The 23289-nt window shown below is 44.2% G+C and overlaps 1 protein-coding gene across 1 annotated transcript; it reads left to right on the top strand.

The window, feature by feature from the left end:
* The first annotated feature begins 2926 nt into the window (after positions 1-2926).
* Positions 2927-21270, top strand: LOC143323419 (uncharacterized). The gene is made up of 43 exons (XM_076735256.1): positions 2927-2951; positions 3081-3184; positions 3299-3478; positions 3569-3766; positions 4141-4320; positions 4442-4633; positions 5178-5327; positions 5465-5568; positions 6197-6399; positions 7498-7718; positions 7859-8005; positions 8096-8260; positions 8434-8585; positions 8753-8921; positions 9121-9229; positions 9726-9862; positions 9946-10071; positions 10551-10730; positions 11401-11625; positions 11731-11857; positions 12026-12225; positions 12327-12539; positions 12662-12807; positions 13336-13463; positions 13590-13734; positions 14739-14871; positions 15021-15179; positions 15268-15394; positions 15481-15692; positions 15784-15946; positions 16075-16163; positions 17030-17190; positions 17298-17412; positions 17521-17717; positions 17795-17843; positions 17925-18071; positions 18199-18531; positions 18695-18792; positions 18878-18984; positions 19081-19160; positions 19808-19836; positions 19942-20073; positions 20414-21270. The coding sequence occupies exons 3-43, from the start codon at positions 3337-3339 to the stop codon at positions 20921-20923; spliced, it is 6600 nt and encodes a 2199-aa protein (XP_076591371.1). The 5' UTR covers positions 2927-2951; positions 3081-3184; positions 3299-3336; the 3' UTR covers positions 20924-21270.
* Positions 21271-23289: the final 2019 nt, after the last annotated feature.

Below are 23289 nucleotides of genomic sequence, written 5' to 3'. Positions count from 1 at the left end.
CATGCTTTATCTACCATGTTCTGTAACAGGAAGAGATGCTAGCTGGATCGATGTGTTAGCGCCGCCACGGGCAGATTCAGAACATGCTGTGACTCACCCACTACCACATCTCAAGAGTCCACATTATGCATGTTCCACCTACAGAGGAGATATATGCCCAAGGGGTGGGTGAAACCTGACAGTGAACTTGTGCACTCAATGTCATACTTTGATCATTCCTTCAGGCTCTCGTGTTATCTTCCTTGCTCATGACGTGGTAGTCCCACTTAATGTAATTGCTGTGACATTTGACTGATTCCATCTGCTCTCTCTCCGGTGCGTGCGACATACTCTAGCTTTAATACTACTTTATCTTCATCGACACTGTTTAAACATTGATGGCTGAAACAGGACAGGAATTAATGCTCAGTCTTTTCTTTCATTGTTAATTCTGTAAAAAATCAAGAATTACAGAAACGGCTTCGTCAATTCCACCTCATTATCAATTTATCACCATGGTACATTGAATCAGGCAAGATAGCACAAGATAATTGCTCATGGTTATGCAAATAGAATTCCTCTCGCAGATGAACCTTTGAAAGTTCAAATTCCCCGATTTGATGAAAAGCCATAATGCTGGAGATAGACCTCCCTTTTGAGGAGCTTGAGATGGTTGGGTGGTGATGCGCAGCGGCACTGAAATAACAGCTGATGTCAGACCAGCAAGGAACGCTTTTAAATTCTGGCAGCAGAGTAATTACTGCCTGCTGGAACATAAGAAAAAAAATCTGCTGGGTTAAGTGTAAATAGAAGAGGCTGAAAATAAGAGTGGGAATAAAAAGTTCAGAGTTTGAGAAAATCTGTTATCTCCAGAGGGAGTGTGTGCACAAGACCTGTAATCCTCCTGATTGGACTTTTGGTCTCTCTGAAGTTAATTTATTTCAGTGATATGTTTTGTGGCTATTTTTCAGGTTTCTATTGTCCTTCAGGCTCCGCCTACCCCCAGCCCTGTGAGGCTGGCTCTTACTGTAACCAGACCGGTCTGGATGCCCCAGCAGGGCCCTGTGCTGCAGGATTTCTCTGCCCCAAAGGCTCTCTAGACCCCCATGCTACCCCCTGCCCCACTGGACACTACTGCCCCCTTGGAACTCCTCTTCCTCTGCCCTGTCCTCTCGGGACAGTGAAAAGTGAGATATTGCTCGTTGGCTGTAATTATGTGATTCATCTAGTATTCCCATTTATTGTTTGATTTTTGTGAAAAATTACATTTTCAAAAGAAAACTGAATCTTTTCTCATCCCTTGAAAAGAGAGACAATTCTGGACAAGTCAGCACCCCCCTGCCCTTTTTCAGTCATGAATTAATGATGAATGAGTAATCAGACACAATCCTAAACTGAGAAGTACAGCACGTAATCCTCTTTGTTGCAGTGTCAGTTTTTTCCTGCGAATGCCCTTACACGAACTAGCATCTATCTTTGCAGTTCAGTGATGTGGAGAAATATGAAAACTTCAATTGAAGCCTTTTTTTCTGTCCCTTGGGCGCCTATGAATAATTTCAGTCACAAAGTGGTTTAATCAAACAGTTGTAGTCTTGTCTCGCGGCGGACAGCTAGAATCCTATTAAAATGTGCAGTAGCCCCTTTGTATGGTTATGAATTAGAAACTGACGAGGGAATAGGTATGTACTTTGAATCAAATTAACATTGCTGTCTGTTTTAATGCTGTCATTAGGTCGACTTACAAAGTGATTTGCTGATTGTTTTTTGCAGGTCAATAAACATGTAACTCCAAATGTTTCCAGACTTTTTAAAGGATATCAATTCATTATTTAATTTTCAATTGATATGTATAATGTCTGCTGTCTGTCAGGCTCCCTCGGTGGATCTACAGTTGAGGCTTGCCAGCTCTGTCCTCCAGGTCACTACTGCAACCAGAGAGGAAAAGCCGAGCCGAGTGGCCTGTGTGCAGAAGGCTACTACTGTCCTGAGGGACAGAGCTCTGAGACACCACAACAACATGTCTGCTCAGTGGGACATTGCTGTGAGAAGGTCAACCATCCAGTCTTAATCTTCAAGCTATTGTCATCAGTGCTGAATATTGTATGTGATGTCTCTGCATGAGTCTTCCCTCTCAGCTGTTGCTTTCATTGTGTCATGAAAGGTGCGTTACTGCATCAGTCCTGTCCCTGTATTTGTGTCTGTCACTGTTATTGGTGCTCCGTGATCATGCCTGATGATGCCTATTATTCCTCTGATATAAATTCTACTAAAATCAATCTAATGGTTGCTCCAGGGCAGTGTCAGACAGACAGCCTGTCTTCCAGGCACCTACCAGCTCAGGCCAGGCCAGGGCAGCTGCGAGACATGCCCTGCTGGCTCTTATTGTCAAGATCAAGGTAACGCTGATGGGTTGAAAAAAGTGTTGGATGACAAAGCATTTAGCAGCTGGGAGCATCAGTGTGTTTTGCGCTCTACCTGTACCTCAGGAATGACGATGCCACTTCCATGTGAGAGAGGATTTTATTGTCCCAGAGGATCAGCAAGTCAACATCCTTGTCCAGCAGGGACCTATGGAAACATGTCAGGACTGGTTGAGGAATGGCAGTGCTCCCTGTGTGACCCTGGGATGTACTGTAGAGGAACAGGTACAATGCATTCACTCCACCCTATCAGTTACTTGTTATGCATTTCTCACAGATGTTGCAGACAGCTGCAGTATAAATTTAGAGGCGCATTCCAAAAACAATTACAGGTAATTGCAGCTCTGTTGGGGTGATAACAACTGTGCTTGAATGCTGTTTGTTTAAAGGGAGGACTCTCCCAGGTGGGCGATGTGCTGCAGGGTTTGTTTGTGTTGGGGGAGCCTCTGAGCCTTCACCACTAGACAGTCAGACTGGATTCCCATGTCCTCCTGGCTTCTTCTGCTCTGTGGGGACTTCTGTACCAAAACCGTGCCCAAAAGGAACATTCAGGTGCATATCCCACAATATCTCCGTGTATTTAATAATCTGTTAAACTACATCTCCCCCTACTTATCACAATTAAAAAATAACTCACCTGCTGCGGCTTATAGTTATTAAAATATTCACATCTTTTGACAGCGAGCAGAGCGGGCTTGTGGATGAGTCTCAGTGTCGTAGCTGCACTCCTGGCTTCTACTGTTCAGGGACCGGCCTCTCTGTGGTCTCTGGACCCTGCCTGCCTGGTCAGAAATAAGACAGATAATTTAGTCATGTTAGTGTGATGCATTAGTTTACTTGATATAAAAATAGGGTCAGGATTAGCTTTTCAAACATTTTATTGAAGTGTTTCTCCCCAGGTTTCTACTGTCTAGAGGGATCCCAGACTGCTACTCCAATGTCAAGTGTATCTGGAGGTGTTTGTCCAGCAGGCCATTACTGTGCGGAGGGCAGCAGTGTACCCTCACCCTGCCCAGCTGGCTCCTACCAGAATGAGACTGGAGGAAAAGACAAATATGTCTGCAAGCCATGCCCTTTTGGTAAACAAGAAGTTATGCTGTGTGAACTTAACTTTGTGCCATCTGAAGACATCATTGGGCGTCATCATCGTCATTGGATGTCTTTGCCAGGCTGGTTCCAGGAGTTATCAGGCCAGAGAGAGTGTAATCCCTGTCCCCCTGGGTTCCACTGCCAGGCCCTGAGTCCCAGCCCCACCAGCCCTCTGCCCTGCCCACCTGGCTACATCTGTCCAAGGGGGAGTCCAGACAGTCGGCCTCTCCCCTGTCCCAAAGGCACCTACAGCCCCAGTCAGGGTCTCACCACCACAGGTAAGATCCCTGAACTTCTTTTGGGGAAAAATAGAACATGTGGAGTTACTTTGTATGATTGTTTGGCTTTTTTCATGTTTGAAAATAATTTGAGCACCGATTAGGGGAGAAGATTACTTGTTAAGGAAAATGTTTTGTGGTGCAACTCTTCAATCAACTATGCTGATTATTCAAATCAGAAAAATGAATCAGGCGGCGTAATCTGACTGTGGAACAGTTTTCTGGAAATGATTTCTCTTAATTTAGCTTTGTCTCAGATATTGACACTTCTAGCAGTGTCCAACCGTCTCAGGGTCATGGTGACTGATCTCACCTGGCAGGTAGCTTGTTTTGCTGTTTGGACTGAGGTCAAAGCTGTCAATCTGTGTTTGCAGGTGAGTGCCTAATGTGTCCAGCGGGTCAGTTCTGTGGGTCTGAAGGTTTGGTTGAGCCTTCAGGAGTGTGTGCTGCTGGGTTTCTTTGTCTGATGGGTGCCACAGTGCCGAACCCGACTGACAACAGAACTGGATCTCTCTGTCCGCCTGGGATTTTCTGCCAACAGGGCCTAAAAGCAGGTAGATTTTAAAATGAATGTTGAGTTTTCTCAGTAAGGTTTTAATACAGTTTCTGCTGATTTGATTAACTTTAAAGTGATTATCCTCCATTGAATGTGTTACTCTTCGTTTTGTGCTCTAGGTGATTGCTGGGCAGGATTTTATTGTGGCTGGGGATCCAGCAGAGCAGATGAGACTCTGTGCCCAGCTGGGTTCTACTGCCCCAGTGGAACACCAATCCCCATGCCGTGTCCTGCAGGAACATTTAGTTCTGAAACAGGCAACACACATCAAGGCAACTGCACCACCTGCACCCCTGGATACTACTGTCAAGGTAGGAAACAATGTCCTTGAGTTATCTTCCGCAACAAGAGCATTTCTGTTTAGCTTTTCTACATCCAATCACATACAGTTTCCAGCAGTAGTCAAAAAAGATTAGCATGCTTCCAGCCACAGGACATGTTTTTAACAAGTTGTTTTAATAAGGGGCATAGCTATGACCACAGACATATCTAGAGGACACAAATCACTGGCTAGCAAGCTGCCAAATATTTACAAGCCCATATGTTCAGTTTTTAATAAAAGCAACAAATTCACACCAATTCTATGGGGATTATCCAGTTATTCTGGGAAGCACACTGTTGCACTAATTCAAGCAGAGCTGATACATCTTAAGGTAAAAGGGGCACAGCTAATGGAAGTTACACCTCTCTTTATCTCAGCTAATCTAACTGACAACTGATTTTACAGTGTCAGGGTGTCAGTTTCTGTTAATTATGCAGCTTTGTCTTTTCAAAGTCAAACATGTTCTGAAGTTATGACAATGCTGTTCGTTTTATTGGTCTCATCAGATATCATCTGTGTTTATGCCCTTTCAGTTGAAGGAACTGTGCAGCCTGAACAGTGTCCCATTGGATACTACTGTCCTCCAGGACTGACTCTAGGGCTGGAGTTCCCTTGTCCACCTGGCACTGTGCAGAGCCAGCTGGGAGCCTCCAGTCCTGAGGCCTGCCTGCTCTGCCCTGCTGGTGTGCAAATGATTGGTGTTTTGTTCGACATCATCAAAACCTAACCTCTAGTTAAATGAAAAACTACTGTGCACAGTCAACTGAGTGTGTTTTAGCTCTTTATGATGGTTACTTTATTCTGTTGGTGTGTCCTGCAGGAATGTTCTGCTCTCAGTCTGGTCTGTCCCAGCCAACAGGACTCTGTGAAGCAGGATTCTACTGTCCTGCTGGATCAACCAGCCCTAACTCTACTGAGTATCAGGTGTTGTTCTTGTTCTCTATCGCCTCTGTTGGTCTGTAACTCGGTGACATTGGTCAATCAGTAATTAGTCAGTAGGTCCTTGATCCCAGAGAATGACTATAATGATATTGGTGACCCCCTGACCTTTCATCTAATGAAGTATGGAAACATGTCAAAATTTCCATATGTCAACAAGAAATATAGTCAAAATCTGTTAAGTTCATTTCTGCTCCACATTTTGGTCCCTCCATAAGCTTTCTTCAGTACCCCCCCCCCCCCCTCCAGGGCAAAAACGTCTACTTCACACACAACATACTGCCTAATCAAACAGGAATATTGCTGAGCACAATGGGACACTAATGGGAATGAACTGTTCTGATGTAACGAACCCATGACCCCTCCACATTTCCAGACCCACCCCTCACAAAGCTCCAGGAACATTGTGTTTTGTGTTCATTTGAGCCATTTTTTGTAGTGTGGTTGAAGAAATATTTCAGCCACAGAACCTCAGGGCGTTAGTGGACGTTAAGACTGTTTATGACGTGCCTGCTTTAAAGTAATATGCATTCTTAGAAGATTATGCCTTGAAAAGTATAAATGTTATAAGTGTTATTTCATGTTTTTATCTATTTTTGATGCTTTTTCTCAGGGGAACTCTACCAGAAGCCTTCTTTGTCCTTCTGGCCACTACTGCCCCTCTGGCACTGGTTATCCACTCCCCTGCCCCATAGGCTCACTTTCCATCTCCCGAGGACTGAAGCGGGATGACGAATGCCCCCCCTGCCCCCCTGGCATGTTTTGTGACAGGCCTGCAATAGCAGAGCTCACAGATGCTCTCCCGTGTCATGCTGGGTAAACACTTCTGCTCTTCTGCTCTTTCAGTATCAAATCTCTCCACTCTGAGTGAGGATACACGCACAGTTTTTTTTCCCATTGCAGGTGTTATTTATATTGTTCACTTGACTGTTTTCATCTGACCTGAAGGGAAAGTGGTCCAAAAATGGTTTGCTTTGAGATAGGTTTCCTTTCTTTAAAAAAAAAAGGAAGCTATCTTTTCCATCTTTCCTTCCCTTTTTCAGTCTCGTCCTGAATGCGTGTCTAAAGCGAAGTGTTTTCACCACGTTGCTTCTGTGTATTTTGGATTTATGTGTAGGATTTATACATGGATTAAAGGGACCAGTCCAATATGCCAGCAAGATGTCCTATGTTCAAAAAATCAATCGCAAGCCAGTGTACACATAAACTAGACAATCAGTCAGATAGATTGAAGACAGCAGATGTGTTTTACATGAGAGTCTGCTGAGTCTCAGCAGGAGGGGGAGCAGGTGTCCTCAGCAAGACAAGATCCACACTAAAGACACTTTACTAACTGTTGCATTTGGTTGCAATATGCTCGGCAATAAATACTCAGAGATAAAACCCACTTTAAAGCACCTGAGCACCTCAGTGGGTCTGCCAAGGGTTCAGAGTCTGAGTTCATTTCTTTTTGCCTTATAAACTGTAAATAAGGTGATCTGATGTGACTTGGCAGAGGTAGACTTAAAATTCAGTGAAATTCAAAGATATTTTAGCAGTAAAATATGTTTTATTGCATCTGACATAAATCACTGCCAGTTGTTAAACCGCATTTATTTTTTTTCTGGAAACTCACTATACTCAGCAGCTGATGGTGCTTCAGATAAGATAGGACTTTATTGATTCCACACTAGGGAAGTTAAGTAACTACAGCCAGCAAGTGTTAGAAAAAGCAAAAACAGTGACCCAAAAGGGTCAAGAGATCACTGTTTTTGAATAAGTCATTTGAGGTGGCCTTAAGTGACACCCGTGTTTTTCTAAAACTTTTCCGCAGTTTGGAAACATTTCGTCACCGACAGATCGTTCAGCTTCTCTAATGGCAGCTTGTGGCAGTATGTGTGATGTGAAGTTTGTTTTCACTGTTAACGCCTACAGGTATGTGTGCTTTGGTGGCAGCTCCAGTCCCACCCCATCAGACGGTCCCGATGGCTACCTCTGCCCCGCTGGCCATAGCTGTCCTGTCGGCTCAGCAAGTGAAGTGCCCTGCGAGCCTGGCACTTACAGTCCTGCCCCTGGAGCAGCCCACTGCTTAATATGCCCCAAAGGGACCATGTGTTCTTCCTCAGCCACTCAAGAGCCCTCTATCTGCCCAGCTGGTGAGGACAGTGAAAATAAACTTTGAATCAGAATAAGAATAAATCAGGTCATTTACCCCTTTACATGAATCATCAATACTGTCTGGTGGTCAACTCTGCAGTAATGATAAACCAATATTTAACAAGCGCTCTCTTCCTAGGTCATTTGTGTCCTGCTGGCACAGCTCTGCCTCTGCCGTGCCCTCTAGGGACTTTCAGCAACCAGACAGGAGCCCACTCTCTCTCTTCCTGCACACCCTGTCCCTCTGGATTGTACTGCAGCTCACACGGAGCCTCAACACCACAAGGTGATCATTGTTTTTGCAAAATGTATACACCCCTCACATTACTCGAACCATTTATTGACAGATTGATAGTGTCTTTGCATTTTTGTCTAGGCTCTTGTTTGCAGGGTTATTTCTGCCAAGGCGGAGCCATGGAGCCTGCACCACAGAGCTCCGACAACTTCCCCCAGAATGGTCCTTGCCCCGTGGGCCACTACTGTCCAGCAGGGTGCCTCTCCCCAATTCCATGCCCTCTTGGCAGTATTCGCAACTCCACCGGTACACCTCCTGTTTACACCCATCATGAAATGGCACATCATCATGTGACAGATCTTTAGTTACTGTATAGGCACTGCATTTGCATTTGAAAGACTTACAAATGAGGTCTTTTGTACTCTGTTTGTCTGATCTGCATCACTGTGCACCCTCACTGTTATCTGTTGTCCTCATAGGAGGTGTGTCCATGGAGAGCTGCTCTGCCTGTCCTGCAGGTTACTTCTGCTCCGCAGAGGGTCTGGCCAGCCCCAGTGGCCCCTGTGCTGCAGGTTTCTTCTGCCCTTTTGACTTCTCTTCAACCACTCCGTATGCCTTCCTCTGTCCCAAGGTAAGGGTTAATCATATGCTCTTCTATCTGCATTCCCTCTTCCACTAAATTCCCTTACCTGTCCTTCCCTTTTCCATTGCTCATATTGTTTTCTTAACATTATCTTTCCTAGAGAAGCTTGTGCCATGTTGTTTATCATGCACCCTGTCCTTTCCATTCTCTCACAGGGCCATTACTGTCCAGAAGGCTCTGCCCTGGCCCTGCCTTGTCCCACAGGAGAGTATCAGCCGAACCCAGGCTCAGAGAACTGCATCCCATGCCGACCTGGATTCTACTGTGAGGAAGCCATTGTGGGAGAGCCATGGCCCTGCCCACCACACTCATTTTGCCCTGCAGGTACTCTAAAGGGACATTTTGACTACAGAGGATGGCAACTGCAATTTAATTTTTATATACCGTTTTTAAGCACTGTACAAAAAAGATGGCCTCTCAGTTTTGTGTTTTACTGCAAAAAACACATTCCTTTGTTGTCATCACTATGTAATAAATCACGCTGTCAGCCTCAGTTTTAATGCATTTAATGCATTTTCTACAGGCACCATGGTGCCTCAGCCCTGCCCTAATGGGACATACACTTATTCAAACCAGGGAGGGCTACAGGAGGAGAGAGAGTGTTTACCCTGCCCTCCAGGGAATTTCTGCAGGTACTCTGGATGCATCACTGCCCTGGTGTATGCATGCACAAGCTCATCGCGCACCTGTCAGTGTGCACTTGTCTCACACTCATGTATATCCAGATAATACACAAGCATGTACACAGACAGACGCACAATTAGGCACATACGCATTCTGTTCTCATGCATACACATGCAGACACATGCTCAAAGGCAAACGCTCACCTCTGCTTTAATTATACTCACAATTAGCAGGATGCAGGAGTGTCTCATGTTCAAGGAGTCACGGTTCACTGAACAGCCAAATTAACAGCTGAATATGCATTAATATAATGAATGTAGATACGAGTATGGGTGGTGAAAATGTTAGAAATTATGTAATTGTCATTCTATTTAACTCATGAAGCGTACGTTTTAGTGTCTTCTAAACTGCCTTATGTGCATATGTGATTCTGTCTGTATTCAATGAATCTTGTGGTTTTGTGGATTTTACTAAATAAATTAAGCCGGTGTATATTTTCTTAAGGGCTGGTAGGATCCAGGGTGTGTGTGCTGCAGGCTATCTTTGTGTTTCTGGGAGTGCAGATTTCACCCCTCAGGGACCCATGTCTAACTTGACCCAGTGTCAGTGGGGCATGCAGTGTGCTGGACCATGTCCACCAGGTACAGTGCATCAACTCTTTAAAAATAAAACAACCTAAATGCAGATGCTAATTGTTAATGCCTCTAAATGTTCTTTATTCCAGGTTTCTTCTGCCCTGAGGGCACAGAGGAGGCTCAGTTGTGTCCTGCAAACACGTTCAGAAGCTCCCCAGGAGGTGCCAGCCTACAGGACTGCTTACCCTGCCCACCTCAGCATTGGTGTAAACCTGGTATGAGCTGGTTTTGAGAAGTTTGAGTTTGAGACAATGATTCAGACAATCAATACAAGAAGAACATTGTATAGTTTGGGAGCTCTGACAGATGAGCAGTTTTCAGTCCCGATGCTTGGGAAGCAGCATCCGGCTTGCTTGTTATCCTGTCAGTTAATTGCAGCCATCGTGTGTCTCATGTGTAAACTGAGTGTAAGCAGATATCAGCAGGATCTGGCTGGGACTACAGTAAAACCACAGGCTCAGAATTAGAAACAGCTAGGAGAGCCCTGCCTTGAGAATAATGACTAAGCCTGGGCTCATGGACGATTAGCGGGTCAGAGATGCAGCCAGGGCCAAGTGCCTGATGAGGCTTAAAAGTGATCAATAAAGTTTTTTTCCTCAACTGATAAGCAAGCATGTATCAAACGTGCCATAAAACAATTTCGCTGTTAAAACATCTGAAACCTGTTTTATCCCTAAAATTTGTTTGCTTCCAGGAGAGCCGGTCCTTCATCTGTGTCCCGCTGGTCATTACTGTGACGGTGTGGCTGGCAGTGACTTCAGTAGAGGGACAGGACCCAGACCATGTCCTCTGTACACCTATCGATCTTCCCCTGGAGCAGGCAGCAAGGGTGACTGCCTGTCCTGCCCTCCTGGTTCACACTGCAACAGCACAGGTCTGAAACACTGCGCCTCTCACAGCAGACCACAATGCACTCATTAAAAAGATGAACTGGAATTACATCTCCAAATGTAACTGTTTCCTTTCAATTAACAGAGGATTTTTTTCCTCCTTCTCATTCTGCCATATCCTGTGCTTTTAATGAAGTGTTAAATACACCATAACACTCCTCTCTCTGATGGGCTCGCATTTACATTTACAAGGATAGTCAAAAGAAAATTGGCTTTCCCAGTTCTATTAATTTCAATACGTACGCAGACTATTACACCGACACCTGAAGCCTTGCCTGAGATAAGAGTGAAAGAGGTATAATGTGATTGAGGACACTGAATTTAAAACTTATACTTGAGGCTACAGTAATGATTAAGTGGTGGATTTACAAAGAAAATACTTATTCCTTTATCTCCCTCAAAAAAGCTTAAAATAATTTAAAACTGAGACTGTTTTGTAACTTAATCGAGTGGTTGATGCCCAGCAGATGGTCTCCTTCCCCCTGATTTTTTGTATGCATAAATAATGGCATTTTGATAAGCTTAAAGGTTCAGGTGGTTTTCATTTAAGATCCTGCTCAGTGTGTGTGGACGATGATGCAGCAAATTTATTTCTATTTTGGTTATAGTGTGCAAAGTGATGAATAGGTTTCTCAGAAAGCTATTACTTTCTAGGGCTTACAGACTACTCCAGCAGTCCCTGCCCACCTGGTTTCTGGTGCAGTGGGTCTGGACCTCCCACCCTGTGCCCTGCAGGCACTAAGAGACCCCTTCCTGGAGCTGCCTCACCCAGCCAGTGTGAACCCTGTACAGGGGGAACGTTCTGCCCAAATCCTCTGGCTACAGGAGAGCCCAATGTGGAGGGGATCCCCTGCAGGGCCTCTTATCAGTGTCCCATGGGTGGGTTTATCAACACAGTTTGTCATGTTATATTAGATTCTGTATGGGATGGATTTGACTCCTGAAATAAGGCTCTGCAGTAATGTGTTTTTACTCATAATCCAGGTGCAGTTTCAGAGCGGCTGTGCAGGGCTGGCTCATACTGTGGACCTCAGACTGCTGAGCCTCAAGTCTGTCCTGAAGGTTATGTTTGTCCTGAGGGGTCCCATTCCTACCACACCCCCAACCACATGTGAGTGCGTGAAAGGCCCAATATGCTACAACCTGGCATGAAAACACGTATTTGTAAGATCCACACGGAAATGAGAGGATTTAACTATGAAATAATGGGTTTGGACTGATTCTGCACAGCGCAGGTTAAAGCTTTATTTATAAATAACCTTGTTACTATGCTCCACAGCTGCCCATTTCCCTACTACTGCCCAGCCAACAGCTCAGATATGAAGTCCTGTGATGGGGGATCCATGCCTGTCAACACCAGCGGGCTCAGAGGATCCAAAAGCAGCTGCTGTAGTGTGTGCGATGGGGGCACCTATCGTCCATACCTCTCCCACATCCAACAATGCCTTCCATGTCCGCCAGGGTACTTTTGCCCTCCAGGTACTTTTCTCCCCACCATAAATCATTTCAGATCTCAGTTTAAGTGGACAATATTTGTTATTTCATGCCGAACTCCAAATAAGGCTATTTTCATTCAACAGGTACAGACCACTACAAGAATAACCCTTGCCCTCTTGGGTACGTCTGTCCCGTGGGATCCACCCAGCCACGACCGTGCCCCCCTGGCTCCTTTGGTAACCTCACTCATGCTGAGGCAACACGTGACTGTCACCCATGTCCAGCTGGCACCTTCAACCACCTGCCTGCTCAGAAGGCCTGCTTTCCCTGCGGCAGCTCCTCCACCTCACTGTCAGGTTGGATCAGATAACTCAGATCACATTAAATGTTTCGGCTGTTTTTTTGTTTTTAAGTGAAGTTACAGTTTCAAAAGAGTGGTTGATTGTACTGATATGCCGTGTCTCACCCGTTTCCTCAGGTTCTTCGTCTTGTACCTGCATTGGTAAGAACCGTGCATTCCAGCACTCGGATGGTTCATGCTTGTGCAGAACTGGTTTTATCTTCTACAGTGAACTGGATTTCAAAAGCTCCAGCTCTGACAGTGAATTGGACTGCCAGCCTGAGGTCAGCAGCAGATCTAAAATAAGAAAAAAAATTCCTTTTGCATCAACCACTGTATCAAATTTCCACACTGTTTTCCATCTTTGGGCCCAAATATATTCACTTCCCTCCAAAATGTTTTGTTTTTGTTTGAATTTTTAATTTATTTCTTTCAAAAGTTTTCATGAAAATGCACTTGAGGGTGAGGATTGATCGAAAGTATGCCAGACAAACAAGTGTTCCTCCAAGTGTAAAAATTCCTCACCTCTGATGTCAGATTGTGTTTAGCAGCCAGCTCTCAAGTGCCCGACGTGGAAGCTTCCCAGAAGCATATCAACAACCCCCGCACCCCTCGGTGTTTACAGCCACAAACAAACTGCCTCCATGTGGCCATGGTTGTCATGATTTTACTTTATAATTTCCAGAAGATTTGGAAATCAATATGACAATGTGAGATGCAGTACTGGTTTTCAATCATGAATGATGTAATGACCAGCAAGGTCTGTTTGAAGTCCTTTCAGATGGCTATGTCTGTGCGTGTACGTGTCTCAGGCGAACAGACGGTGTGCCACTGGACAGGTACGTCTGGCAGCATCCAGAGAATGTGTGTCACCCTCCCTCCACTCCTGTAATATCACCTGTGGACCACATGGAGGAACTCTGGATGTGGAGATGGGCATGTGAATCTCACTTGTATTTTTCAATGATTTTGCCATTGTAAAAATTACCCTGTAAAAACTAGTAAAGCTAGCTGCATTGAAGAAATAGCCTGACATGCTGTGTCTTGCCTGATCCTGATGCCCCAGCTGCCAATGTGAGCGATATGTGTCCGCTGAGGAGCTTTGCAACACGTCCTGCCTTTCCACACTGCCTCGGCTCTCTGCCCAGTTCTCCCCAGATGGACACCTGCTGCTCAGCCTTAAAGAAAGAGACAGCATGGTCTGGGCCAGGGTAAGAGAGAGGTGACAGGGCCATTGACAAACTGATGATTGGCTATTCCGATAATGGATTTCTTATTTACCTTATACTTCTAATCAATTACACAAAAGTGTACATGTGATAGAGGGAAAGGGATTTTCCGAAGCTGCTACCACCAGATAAAGATAAGCACAAATGTAACATTAGTATTGAAGCGATGCAGCCGAGAGACTTCTCAGACTGTAGGGTCTAGCTATGTGGATTAGTTGGAGGAAAGCTTGCAGTGGCATTTATCAGGGTCTCAGCCAATCTGAGAAGCAGCTGGACACCTAGAAAAATATTGCAGCTGCAGATTTTGTGATAGTGTTGCATTAGGCCGAAGGGAAACTGATAAATAACAAACTCCTCTCTCCATGCAAGAAAACGTTTTTAGTATTTCTACAGAACAGTTACTTGGTCTCATCATTTTTCACTCGTTTCATCATTAGCGGATGTGCATATTCGGTGTGTGTGCAGTTGAGTGGGTTTAGTTCTGTTTAATCATTTGTAGAAAATCGGTTTAACAGCAATATTTCTTGAGTGCAGGACATTTATCTACACTGTAAAGCATTTTGTGTTTAAAATGTGGCCATCATTCTGCCATAATCTACGTGTTTAGCCACAGAAAGCACAATTTAAACCTAGAAAGAAAATAAAAACAGAGATCAATACACATATTGTACAAGAAGTAACAAAGCCTCTTACTCCAAAGTCAGTGCTGCATATACCAAATTCAGTCATCATAAAAATAAACTGTGTATCCAATTCATGCAGAAACACAATATTACATAGTTGTTTTTTATATGTTAGTGCTTCTTCAATATGGTGAAGACACTTTAGTGCAATGTCCATAATGCAATGGTGTGAGCTTCATGAGAGACGGCGTCTCAAAATTAGTTATTGATATCTCGTCATTTTGTTCCTTGAATTTATGAAGTATGCAGTGGTGCAGTGCTGCAGTAGCACTTCTTATTGAGCTTGTTTCTGTTTACTTCCAGGCTGTGATGAATGTTTTAGGACCAGATATCCACACAAAGAGTGTTGGTAAAATCCATCTGGTCCAGTTTGACTCTGAAGGAGTCTTCGGTTGGATTCCCACACACAGAGAGATCATCAGTCAGTTTCTGTCAGGTGACTAGTCTTAACTTGTCATATTGATTCATTTTATATTTATTTTTCTAAGGTCTTAAATCAACCCATTCGATTTCTGCATCCAGCATCATTTTACAGGAAAATAGTTGAAATTTTAACTGATTTAACACCAATTTACCTCAACTCAGAGCCAATAGAACTCCTAAATACAAGCCCCAGAAAGAGGAGAGACATAGAAGAGGAGGATGATGCTGCCAACTTAGCTGTCCTTCCTCGTATCCCCAACCCCATCGCCTGTCTGTCCTCCGATGACATGCTCATTTTCCACCTCACCATCAACCACACTGGTACCCTGATTTTGTTTCTTTCATATTTATCTTCTATTTTTGTTGAAAACACTGTCAGCTTGCTCTAACTTTATTTTATATCCCTAAGACCGCCGTCTCAGCCACTTCCCGGTTTATCAGAAAGACCACCTGTTTAACAGTAACCCCGGCTGGGACTTTGGTGCCTTCAGACGTCTGCAGATACTCATGAAGCAGACAAACTTCAACTCTACGAGGTAGCATTGAGTTCACACTGCAGATGGAGCCTCAAGTGTTGGTTTTGTGACCGTGCCCTCCATGTCTGTTCCTCTCCATTTCTCAGGTTTGCACATGTGTTTTCAGAAACAGGGAAGTATGTGTTTGTTGACAGCGCCGTCCCCGAGTGGAGTATGGTGGTGGTGGTCAGCGAGGAGGGGACAGAGTGTGACCCTCGGGCCTCTGTCTTCCAGCCCATGACCCCGGCACAACTGGTCAAGTTCGGGATTGTCAAGCAGCACAGACTGAACCTTCTACCTGACTGGGGAGTGATAGCAGGTGTGTATCCCTACTGTCCACCCTTTCAGGGGCGTGCCTGTAGCAAGTAACCCTTTCTATTTTATCACAACACAATGCTAACTGTGTGTAGGGATCCTGAGCCTGCTGCTGGTTGTTGTTGTGGTTGTGACCACCACAGTGCTAGTTCTGCGACCTGGCAAGACAAAACTTGTCTCCCAGTGGAGGACGAAGCCCAAGTGGCGTAGCCTTGGGGAGCCCTTCTGTCCAGTGGACTGTGTTTACAGTGGAGACAGGTGTGTTGGCTTGACATCAGAACTCCTGGTGTGTTTTATCCATGTGTCCGGACACTTATGTCAGGTGTGCTAGTAGCACATACAGTGTATGTACCCTTTATGACCTTCATGATGTGTTTGTGTTTCAGCATAGTCTGCCCAAGTCTAGGTGGTTTTCTGGGCAGCAGGGGTGTAGGAGAGGGAGCAGAAGCTGAGGAGCCCGCGGTTTCTAAAGGAGGTAAGCAAACCTTATATTGTCCTTGGTATGATTGTATGTGAGAATGAAGAATCTTCTTTTTTCACTGCAATTCAACATTTGCACATCACCTATTGCAACACAAGACTAGCAGCTCTGTGGGGTTGTATTAAATTATAAGCACAGCATGGCTAAAAGTACACAGAGTATACAGTATATGGCATTTTATAGTTAAAGCTTAGTAAAATAGCCTTGGGTGTGTGTATTTGACCATCACAACTTATTGCAACCAGGTTTGGTTATGTTCAATAAATCAAACCTTTCATTTTAAGTCAGTCATTGAAAATGTTTCCAGAAAAGTTTCACTAAAGAAACAAACTTTTTTTTCTGCTGACTGTTTTCAATGTATTTTCCATTGTTTCCCTCTAGTCTGATAATGTTTGAAATGACTCTGAGGTAGAGTTGACTTTAATGTTTCTCACTTAGCGCTTACTGCATTATTCATGCCCTTTGATAGGGAGTTTAAACGTCCATTGGCCTAGTCATTATGAAACCGTCACGCATGACCAGGTAGCAGTTAACATCGTTTTCCCCATTTGATCGATGATAAAGAAAATAATGGCTAATATCACACTCTAATGGCTTGTGGTGTTATCTCTAGCTCTCTAGTTAGCCTCTGCAATTTTAATTCAAGTACTTATCATCCACTGCATGCTCCATCACCTGCGGTCTAAAAAGCCAGAGAGACTCTATGGAGCCCAGTTAAGGAAGCTTTTCATTTCAAGGAGCAGCCATTCATCAGCAGAGTATCTCCTTAATTCTTAAGGATGGCACGCTGAGGCTTTCCCCCTTGATTTTCATCCATTTCTAACTATGTGGTATTATTGACATTTACTGCTCCCACTTAGGGAGTCTGTCAGGGTGCTGTGATTTGGAGGAGTTCAATGTGAAGACTCTGTATGACAAACTAGAGGATCAGAACCTCCACATAGCCTCACAACTGGCCCGACACCGCAAAGACACACAGGAGTTTTATAGAAATATTTGCCAGCAGACCGAAGCAGTCAAGGTGAGTTTTACCATTGTGAGGATAGAATTGGTCATTAGATGTCATATTTTAAACATGTGGCTCAAGCGCCACCGGAAAATAATGTAAAAATGAATTATTTCTTCCAGAATATTTTCGAGAACATGGATCATAAAAAGCTGAGTCTTCTTAAAGAAATGTTAGTCCATAAAGCAATGAGGGATAAACCATCTAACAGCAGTGCAGGAGAGAGAGACACACAAGGTAAAAACTGAATGATGGTGACAGAGTTTGTGATGTCATTAGAGAAACTGATCTTACGTCCTCGACTTACTCCTTCATTAAATGTTTTTCTCGTCCCTGTCACCCCAGCTGAGGCCTCTATAGCGTTACTGGGAACTGTTCTCAGGTCAGTGGAAGCTCTCTTATGCAGGCTGTCCGGAGAAGCTTGGCAGAACCAGGATTTGCCTGGTCCCCTGTTCTGTCATACTGGTCCTCATGATCCTAGGGAATGTGAGCAGCAAGCTGGATACACACAACCCAGTGACACCAACATGTGCTATACGCAGGTACTACAGTGAATTTTGTCCTGTTTTTGGAACATTTAAGTAGAGAACTATTTCATTCTTTTTAATTATGTCCTCAGTTTTCTTCACTGAATATGACCAAAGCAGAGGCTCTTCCCCATGAGCCAGGTAAGAAACACTTCTTAACAAAGGTTTGCTGCATTTCCAAGAGCATCAGGACGTTATGAGAGATGAATCTGTCTTCCCCAGTTCATCTACAGAGCACAGCTCCATGTCTCAGTGACCATGACCTGTCCAAGCTGGTCAGCATGTCTCCTCTATTCAAGACCCTGCAGGAGATCAAACAGTCTCTGCAGGAGCTTACCGCAGCTGAGTCCAATCAGCATCTCCACAGTGGTACAGAAACATGATAAAAAAAACCAATCCAACATTCAAGAAAGACAAATTAAACTAATAATGAATATAACAACAGATTCGAGTAAATGTAAAGCCTAAAATACAGCGTTTTCTATCTGTTTTGCAGCTACAGATCATTCTGTCCAGGAGTACAGTGATGGGCAACTTATTCCAACTGCGCTGGATAACCTCTCACCTCAACATGCTGCCGTTTTCCTGTTTGGCTGCCATGTGATGCAGTTGCTTGCAAACTGTCCCCTGTTCCCCTCTGTGCTTCTGCTGCTGGCCAAGTCAATCCCTGTGTCTTCAGCTTCCTCTGATGAGGCTCTGCTGGCACATTGCTCAAGGGACTTTTATTTTGATGCCACCAATCAAATCCTTTATCTGTCGGAGGCAACGCTTCAACACGTGGGGCATTTCATCGCTACTATCCTGCAGTCTATGGCCCACATAGCATCAGGTAATCAGACAGATAGTAGCAGAGGAGAGCCCTGAGACCCTGTGTCATGGTGTTCCAATCGTGGTGTAGTAAAGTATAACAGCTGTAACAATCATCTTTAAAAGCACAAAGTAATCTTCTTTGGAAGCAATATGATATTTGTTTTTCTTTATCTTTTATCCAGGATCTAAACCCCAGAGCTTTTTGCAAGCTCTCCATGAAGCTATTTCAGCTTTAAGCCTTCAGCTGTTCAACTTTTCTTTCAAATGGAGCACAGCAGAGGTGTGTAAGTGCTATTTAAGCCACGCACATCATACTCATGCTGCACAAGCAGGGTCAGATTTCTTTTTACGCTTTCTTTTTACAGACAAAATTGGATGCTCCAGAGGGGCTGCATGGTGGATTAGCAGATGAGTTTCTCAACATTAGAGTTCCCACTGAAGCACAGTTCGCTGAGCACCTATTAACGAGCAGGTTGGTGAGAACGATGAAACCTACTGCAGAGAACAGTATCCCCCTTTCAGCAAAGGCATGCAGTTAAATAACTTTTCTGCAATCTCCCAATTTTAGACTTGAGAAATACAAATATTTCAAGTTAGAGCAGCTCATCGCAGACCTCAAACAGAGTCCAACTGAGGACACAAACACAGGTAAGACGACTGCTCATTTATAGTAAGATGCAGTTAGATTATACAACATGCAAAACCAATGACCCTGGATCAATGGAAAATGAAGGTCTTACTAGCAGTCTTGTACAGTTTCTTCTTATGTGATGATAGGCTGTATACTTTCAAACCACAATTTCCAGCCCTGGAGCTTTTGATTTGTAACTGCGTGAGCAAGCTGTCTTGTGAAACCATGGCATTCCCATATTTCACGACAAACGTGCACCCATATAAACTAATGCGCTCATTTAATGTTGATGTAAGATTGAAATCAGACGCTTTTCCATTTCTCCCCAGTCACAAGATCTAAACATCGTTAAACCATTGTAGGAAGTCCTGGAGAGAAAATGAGTCAGTTTCACCTCTTTCATCATCTGTAGAGCTTTTGTCCCAGAAAAATGGTCCAATAACGCATTACACACAGTTCATGACTTTAATGGCAGCATGCTGCTGAGCACTGAAGCTATTCTGAAGGCAGTAGGTGGTTGTGTTCATGCTAAATACACAATAATCATTTACTGGTAGGTGTTTCAGTTGTTTTCTTTCCATCCAAAGAGATTTCATTAAGAAACGTACCCTCAAATAATATTTTTAAATTCTGAAGAATCAAAAGTCTTGTTTAATGTCTGCAGGTTTACCACCAAAAGGGACACCCGTGCAGGTATCACTCACTCAAATCACAACGTATCATCTTAACGTAAGAGAATAGTCCCCCCCCCCCCCCCCAAGCACCACTCATGCAACTTCACCATTTCCTCTTTAACAGATGTCTTGCGTGGAGGATGAAATTGACCGCCTGAATGAGTCTTTCTTGCAGCTGAGCGTGCAGCTACAGAAGAGAGCTCAACTGAGCACACAGCTAAAGGAGAGAGAGAGCAGTGCTGGCAGCCATTCTGAGGTAATTAGCTTGCATATTACACATGACATATATAATGACATAATCCAGAGAATTAATCTGCGAGGTAGTTTAACAGTGTTGTGAAAGGATTAGGATTAGCATTTTATTTCCTATAAATCTCATCGTGCTGTGATATTTTTGTTTGACTTTCTCACGACTCATGTGATGTTCATTTGCTCCTCTTCAGCCCTGACATGAGAGACAACGGAGTGAATGAATGTGCATGAGTGCGACGTGTGCCTGCATTTGCATTGTTACTTGAGACCGTGTGCATGAATCTGTTTATATCTTTTACCCCGCATCATCTACAATACATTCTCTGTGATCTATCCTTTTACAGAGGGCGACACCGACGAGCATGCCAAGCCTGAGTCGTAATGGAACAATCCTGCTGGAACTGAAGAGACGCCATGTATCACTGCGCCTCAATGAGCTCCAAATCACATTAGGCCAGATCAGACGGTGCCAGCAGCATGACAGCAAGTCAAAAGACGAGACAAGAGGCCATACTCAAACAGACAGCAGCAACACTCAGCAGGGGCAGAGGGAGCGTTATCCTGGCGTAGCTGGCTGCAGTCCCGCTGATGGCCAGCAGCAGGATATTCCAGCTAGCCAGAGTCACAGCCAACAAACCGTAGAGAGCACAAATCTCAGTAACTATAAACTTGAGAGTCATATTTCTGACCAGCAGAGGAGTGACATCGTCCAGAGAAACAACCCTGACGCATTACTAGACAGCCAGGTGCTGGAGAGCAAAGATCGGCTGCATGTCAGTGTCCCAGGAAAGCAGGAGCTTAATAGTCAGATCACAATAGAAAACACAACTGGACATACAGAAATCGATGACTGATCAGAAACCGGATCTGAATGTTGATCAATGCTGAGAAGTTTGAGGTTTTGATGTTGTGCTCTCACTATAATTTCTCAGTCTCCTTCCTTTTGTGCCTTTTCAGCCCAAAGCGGCTCGGTTATCTTCGTTCATAATATTCGTTCTAGTTTGTCGAGGAGTGACCTGAGTGAACTCTGTCTTCATTTGCACCAGCTTTCGGCTGTGCCTTGTTTAATTATCTGGGATCCAGGACAGAAATAATTTCTGTCAGCAAGCAGCGGTGTGACACAGTCTGCCATCTTGTCCAAATAGTTTGTCAGTCAGGAGTTAATACTGGCCTCTAAGACGGGCTCTGTTCATTACCATATTCTAATTAAGACAATAAACTTCAGCTGAATGAACACAAGGTGACTGTTGTGCTTGCCGTGTCGGTTCCTGCTCACAACAACCTCTCCCTTGTGTAGAGGTGATGACCCACATGTCTTCATGAATATTTAATATTAGACTACAATAACTGTCTCCCTCTTTCCCCTGCCTCGCACACACACCTTTAACCTTTCTTCTCCAAAGCTTTTTCAGTGTCGTGAGCTTTCTGTGTACGAACCAGCAGGTTAACCAAGTGAAAGCAAAAGTAGCTGCTAAACTCAAAATCTGCTGCAGAAGAGAAGTCTATGCAGCACGATTGCTGCCTACTTCTGGTCCGATGGTTTATCTGACGCACAGGGTTCTGGGTCTTATAATAGAAAGTGAGTATTCCTACAGGGGGCTGTGAGCCAAATCAGAAGGTCAGATGGAACGAGTCTTCACTTGCTATCAGTGTTAGCTTCGAGCTCTGTGCCAAGTCCCCTCGGGTTGAATCTGGCAGTGCCCTGAAGCTCTGTGTGTGTGTGCTTGTGTGCATGTGGGGTGTGGTTCAGTGGCACTCTGAGATTATACACTTTATCAATTAGATTAGCTGCTATGTGCCACTGATCTCGCCCATGTGTCTGCCCCACAGTGGGACATGGCATCACATAACTCCATGCTGAGCTGCACTGGAGCCGCCTGTGTCTAAGTCTTTGTGTGGTGATTTGCACTGCTACGGCATTATGCTTGCTCTAGTTGTTTAGATCAACACAGAGGTTATTTTTAGGAAGAGCATCTTTGTGGGATGTTTGTTTGAGTATATGCACATGTATATGTCTATGCATGCTGTATGTATACACTCTCTAATGTCCTGATCCAAACAGATTTCACAGATTGCCACACATTAAGTAGAGTGCAGGATATACAGATATAGATGGATCAAGAAAAAGAATAGATATATAGACTGTTAAGAGGGTTTACTAGCAAGCTGCACATGAGCTCTACATCTCGGTTTCCAACATGCTTCATCCATGGATGTCTGCTGTAATCATGTTATAATCTTGAAATCCTTCCAAATCCCTAGAAATCTGCTCGCTGCAGTTCAACCTCAAGGGGCCCTGCACACACACACAGATGTAAACAGTACATACATGAGTAAAACACTCCCTCTAACCCACTTATTTATACACACAGTCACTTAGATCACTCGCTCTCTTATGTCAACTGCTAATTAAAGCTGTGTTTGACTAAAAATTATGACACAAGTCTGCTGTCTTGCTCTCCTGTTTTGGAGCTGGTATTGTCTTTGGGATAAAATGGGCTCGTTACATGCGTGCCCCCTGTTGTGAAAGCCCTTAGACCTGAGCGCAGAAGAACACTTCAAGAGTGAAAACACATGATTTATTCACCGTTTTCTCTTTGTAGAAACAAAGTCAAACACACCGCATGGGTTTGAGGCTTCCTGTTGTCTCTCCAGAGTCTGTAGCTAAGCAGGCCTCCTGTCGTCACCATGGCACTGCATTACTGTTGCTATGGTTTCCTTATCTGCAGGATGTGGTTGAACCAGGCCTGCCATATTTAGTCTGCTCCTCCAGAGTGCCAGCCGACTGCTGATGCTGACAGCAGCACAAGGATGCACTCAGCTGCCTCTTTGCTGTTCTTCTTATATTAAAATCTGCACCAACAACTGAGCATTGCCGCAAAAACCTGTGGATTCAGTTTTTTGGCATTTATGGCTCAGCAGAAGATGTCCTAAAAGCAAGCTGTTTGATATTAACAAAACAGAAAGTTAGATTTTTCTCTTTTCACATGTGCTGTATATTAGAAAAACAAATGCAGAAAATCTGAAACCCTTGATTCCTCTTCTCTTCTGGAGTAATCCTCTGTTACTCCGGCTACAATGGCTGCAAGATTAAATACCGTGATGTCAAAGTGAGATTAACTTGGCTCTTTCAGGCCTGAGGATGTCGTGTCACGAGTTCATCTCAAGCGCTTTTTCCTTTGTTCTTTCACGGGGTTGGCAGATAGCAACATCAAACACC

The sequence above is a fragment of the Chaetodon auriga genome, chromosome 7, assembly GCF_051107435.1.
Source record: "Chaetodon auriga isolate fChaAug3 chromosome 7, fChaAug3.hap1, whole genome shotgun sequence".
Lineage (NCBI taxonomy): Eukaryota > Metazoa > Chordata > Actinopteri > Chaetodontiformes > Chaetodontidae > Chaetodon > Chaetodon auriga.
Note: the sequence above shows the minus strand (reverse complement) of the source record. Positions and strands in the feature narration are given on the sequence as shown.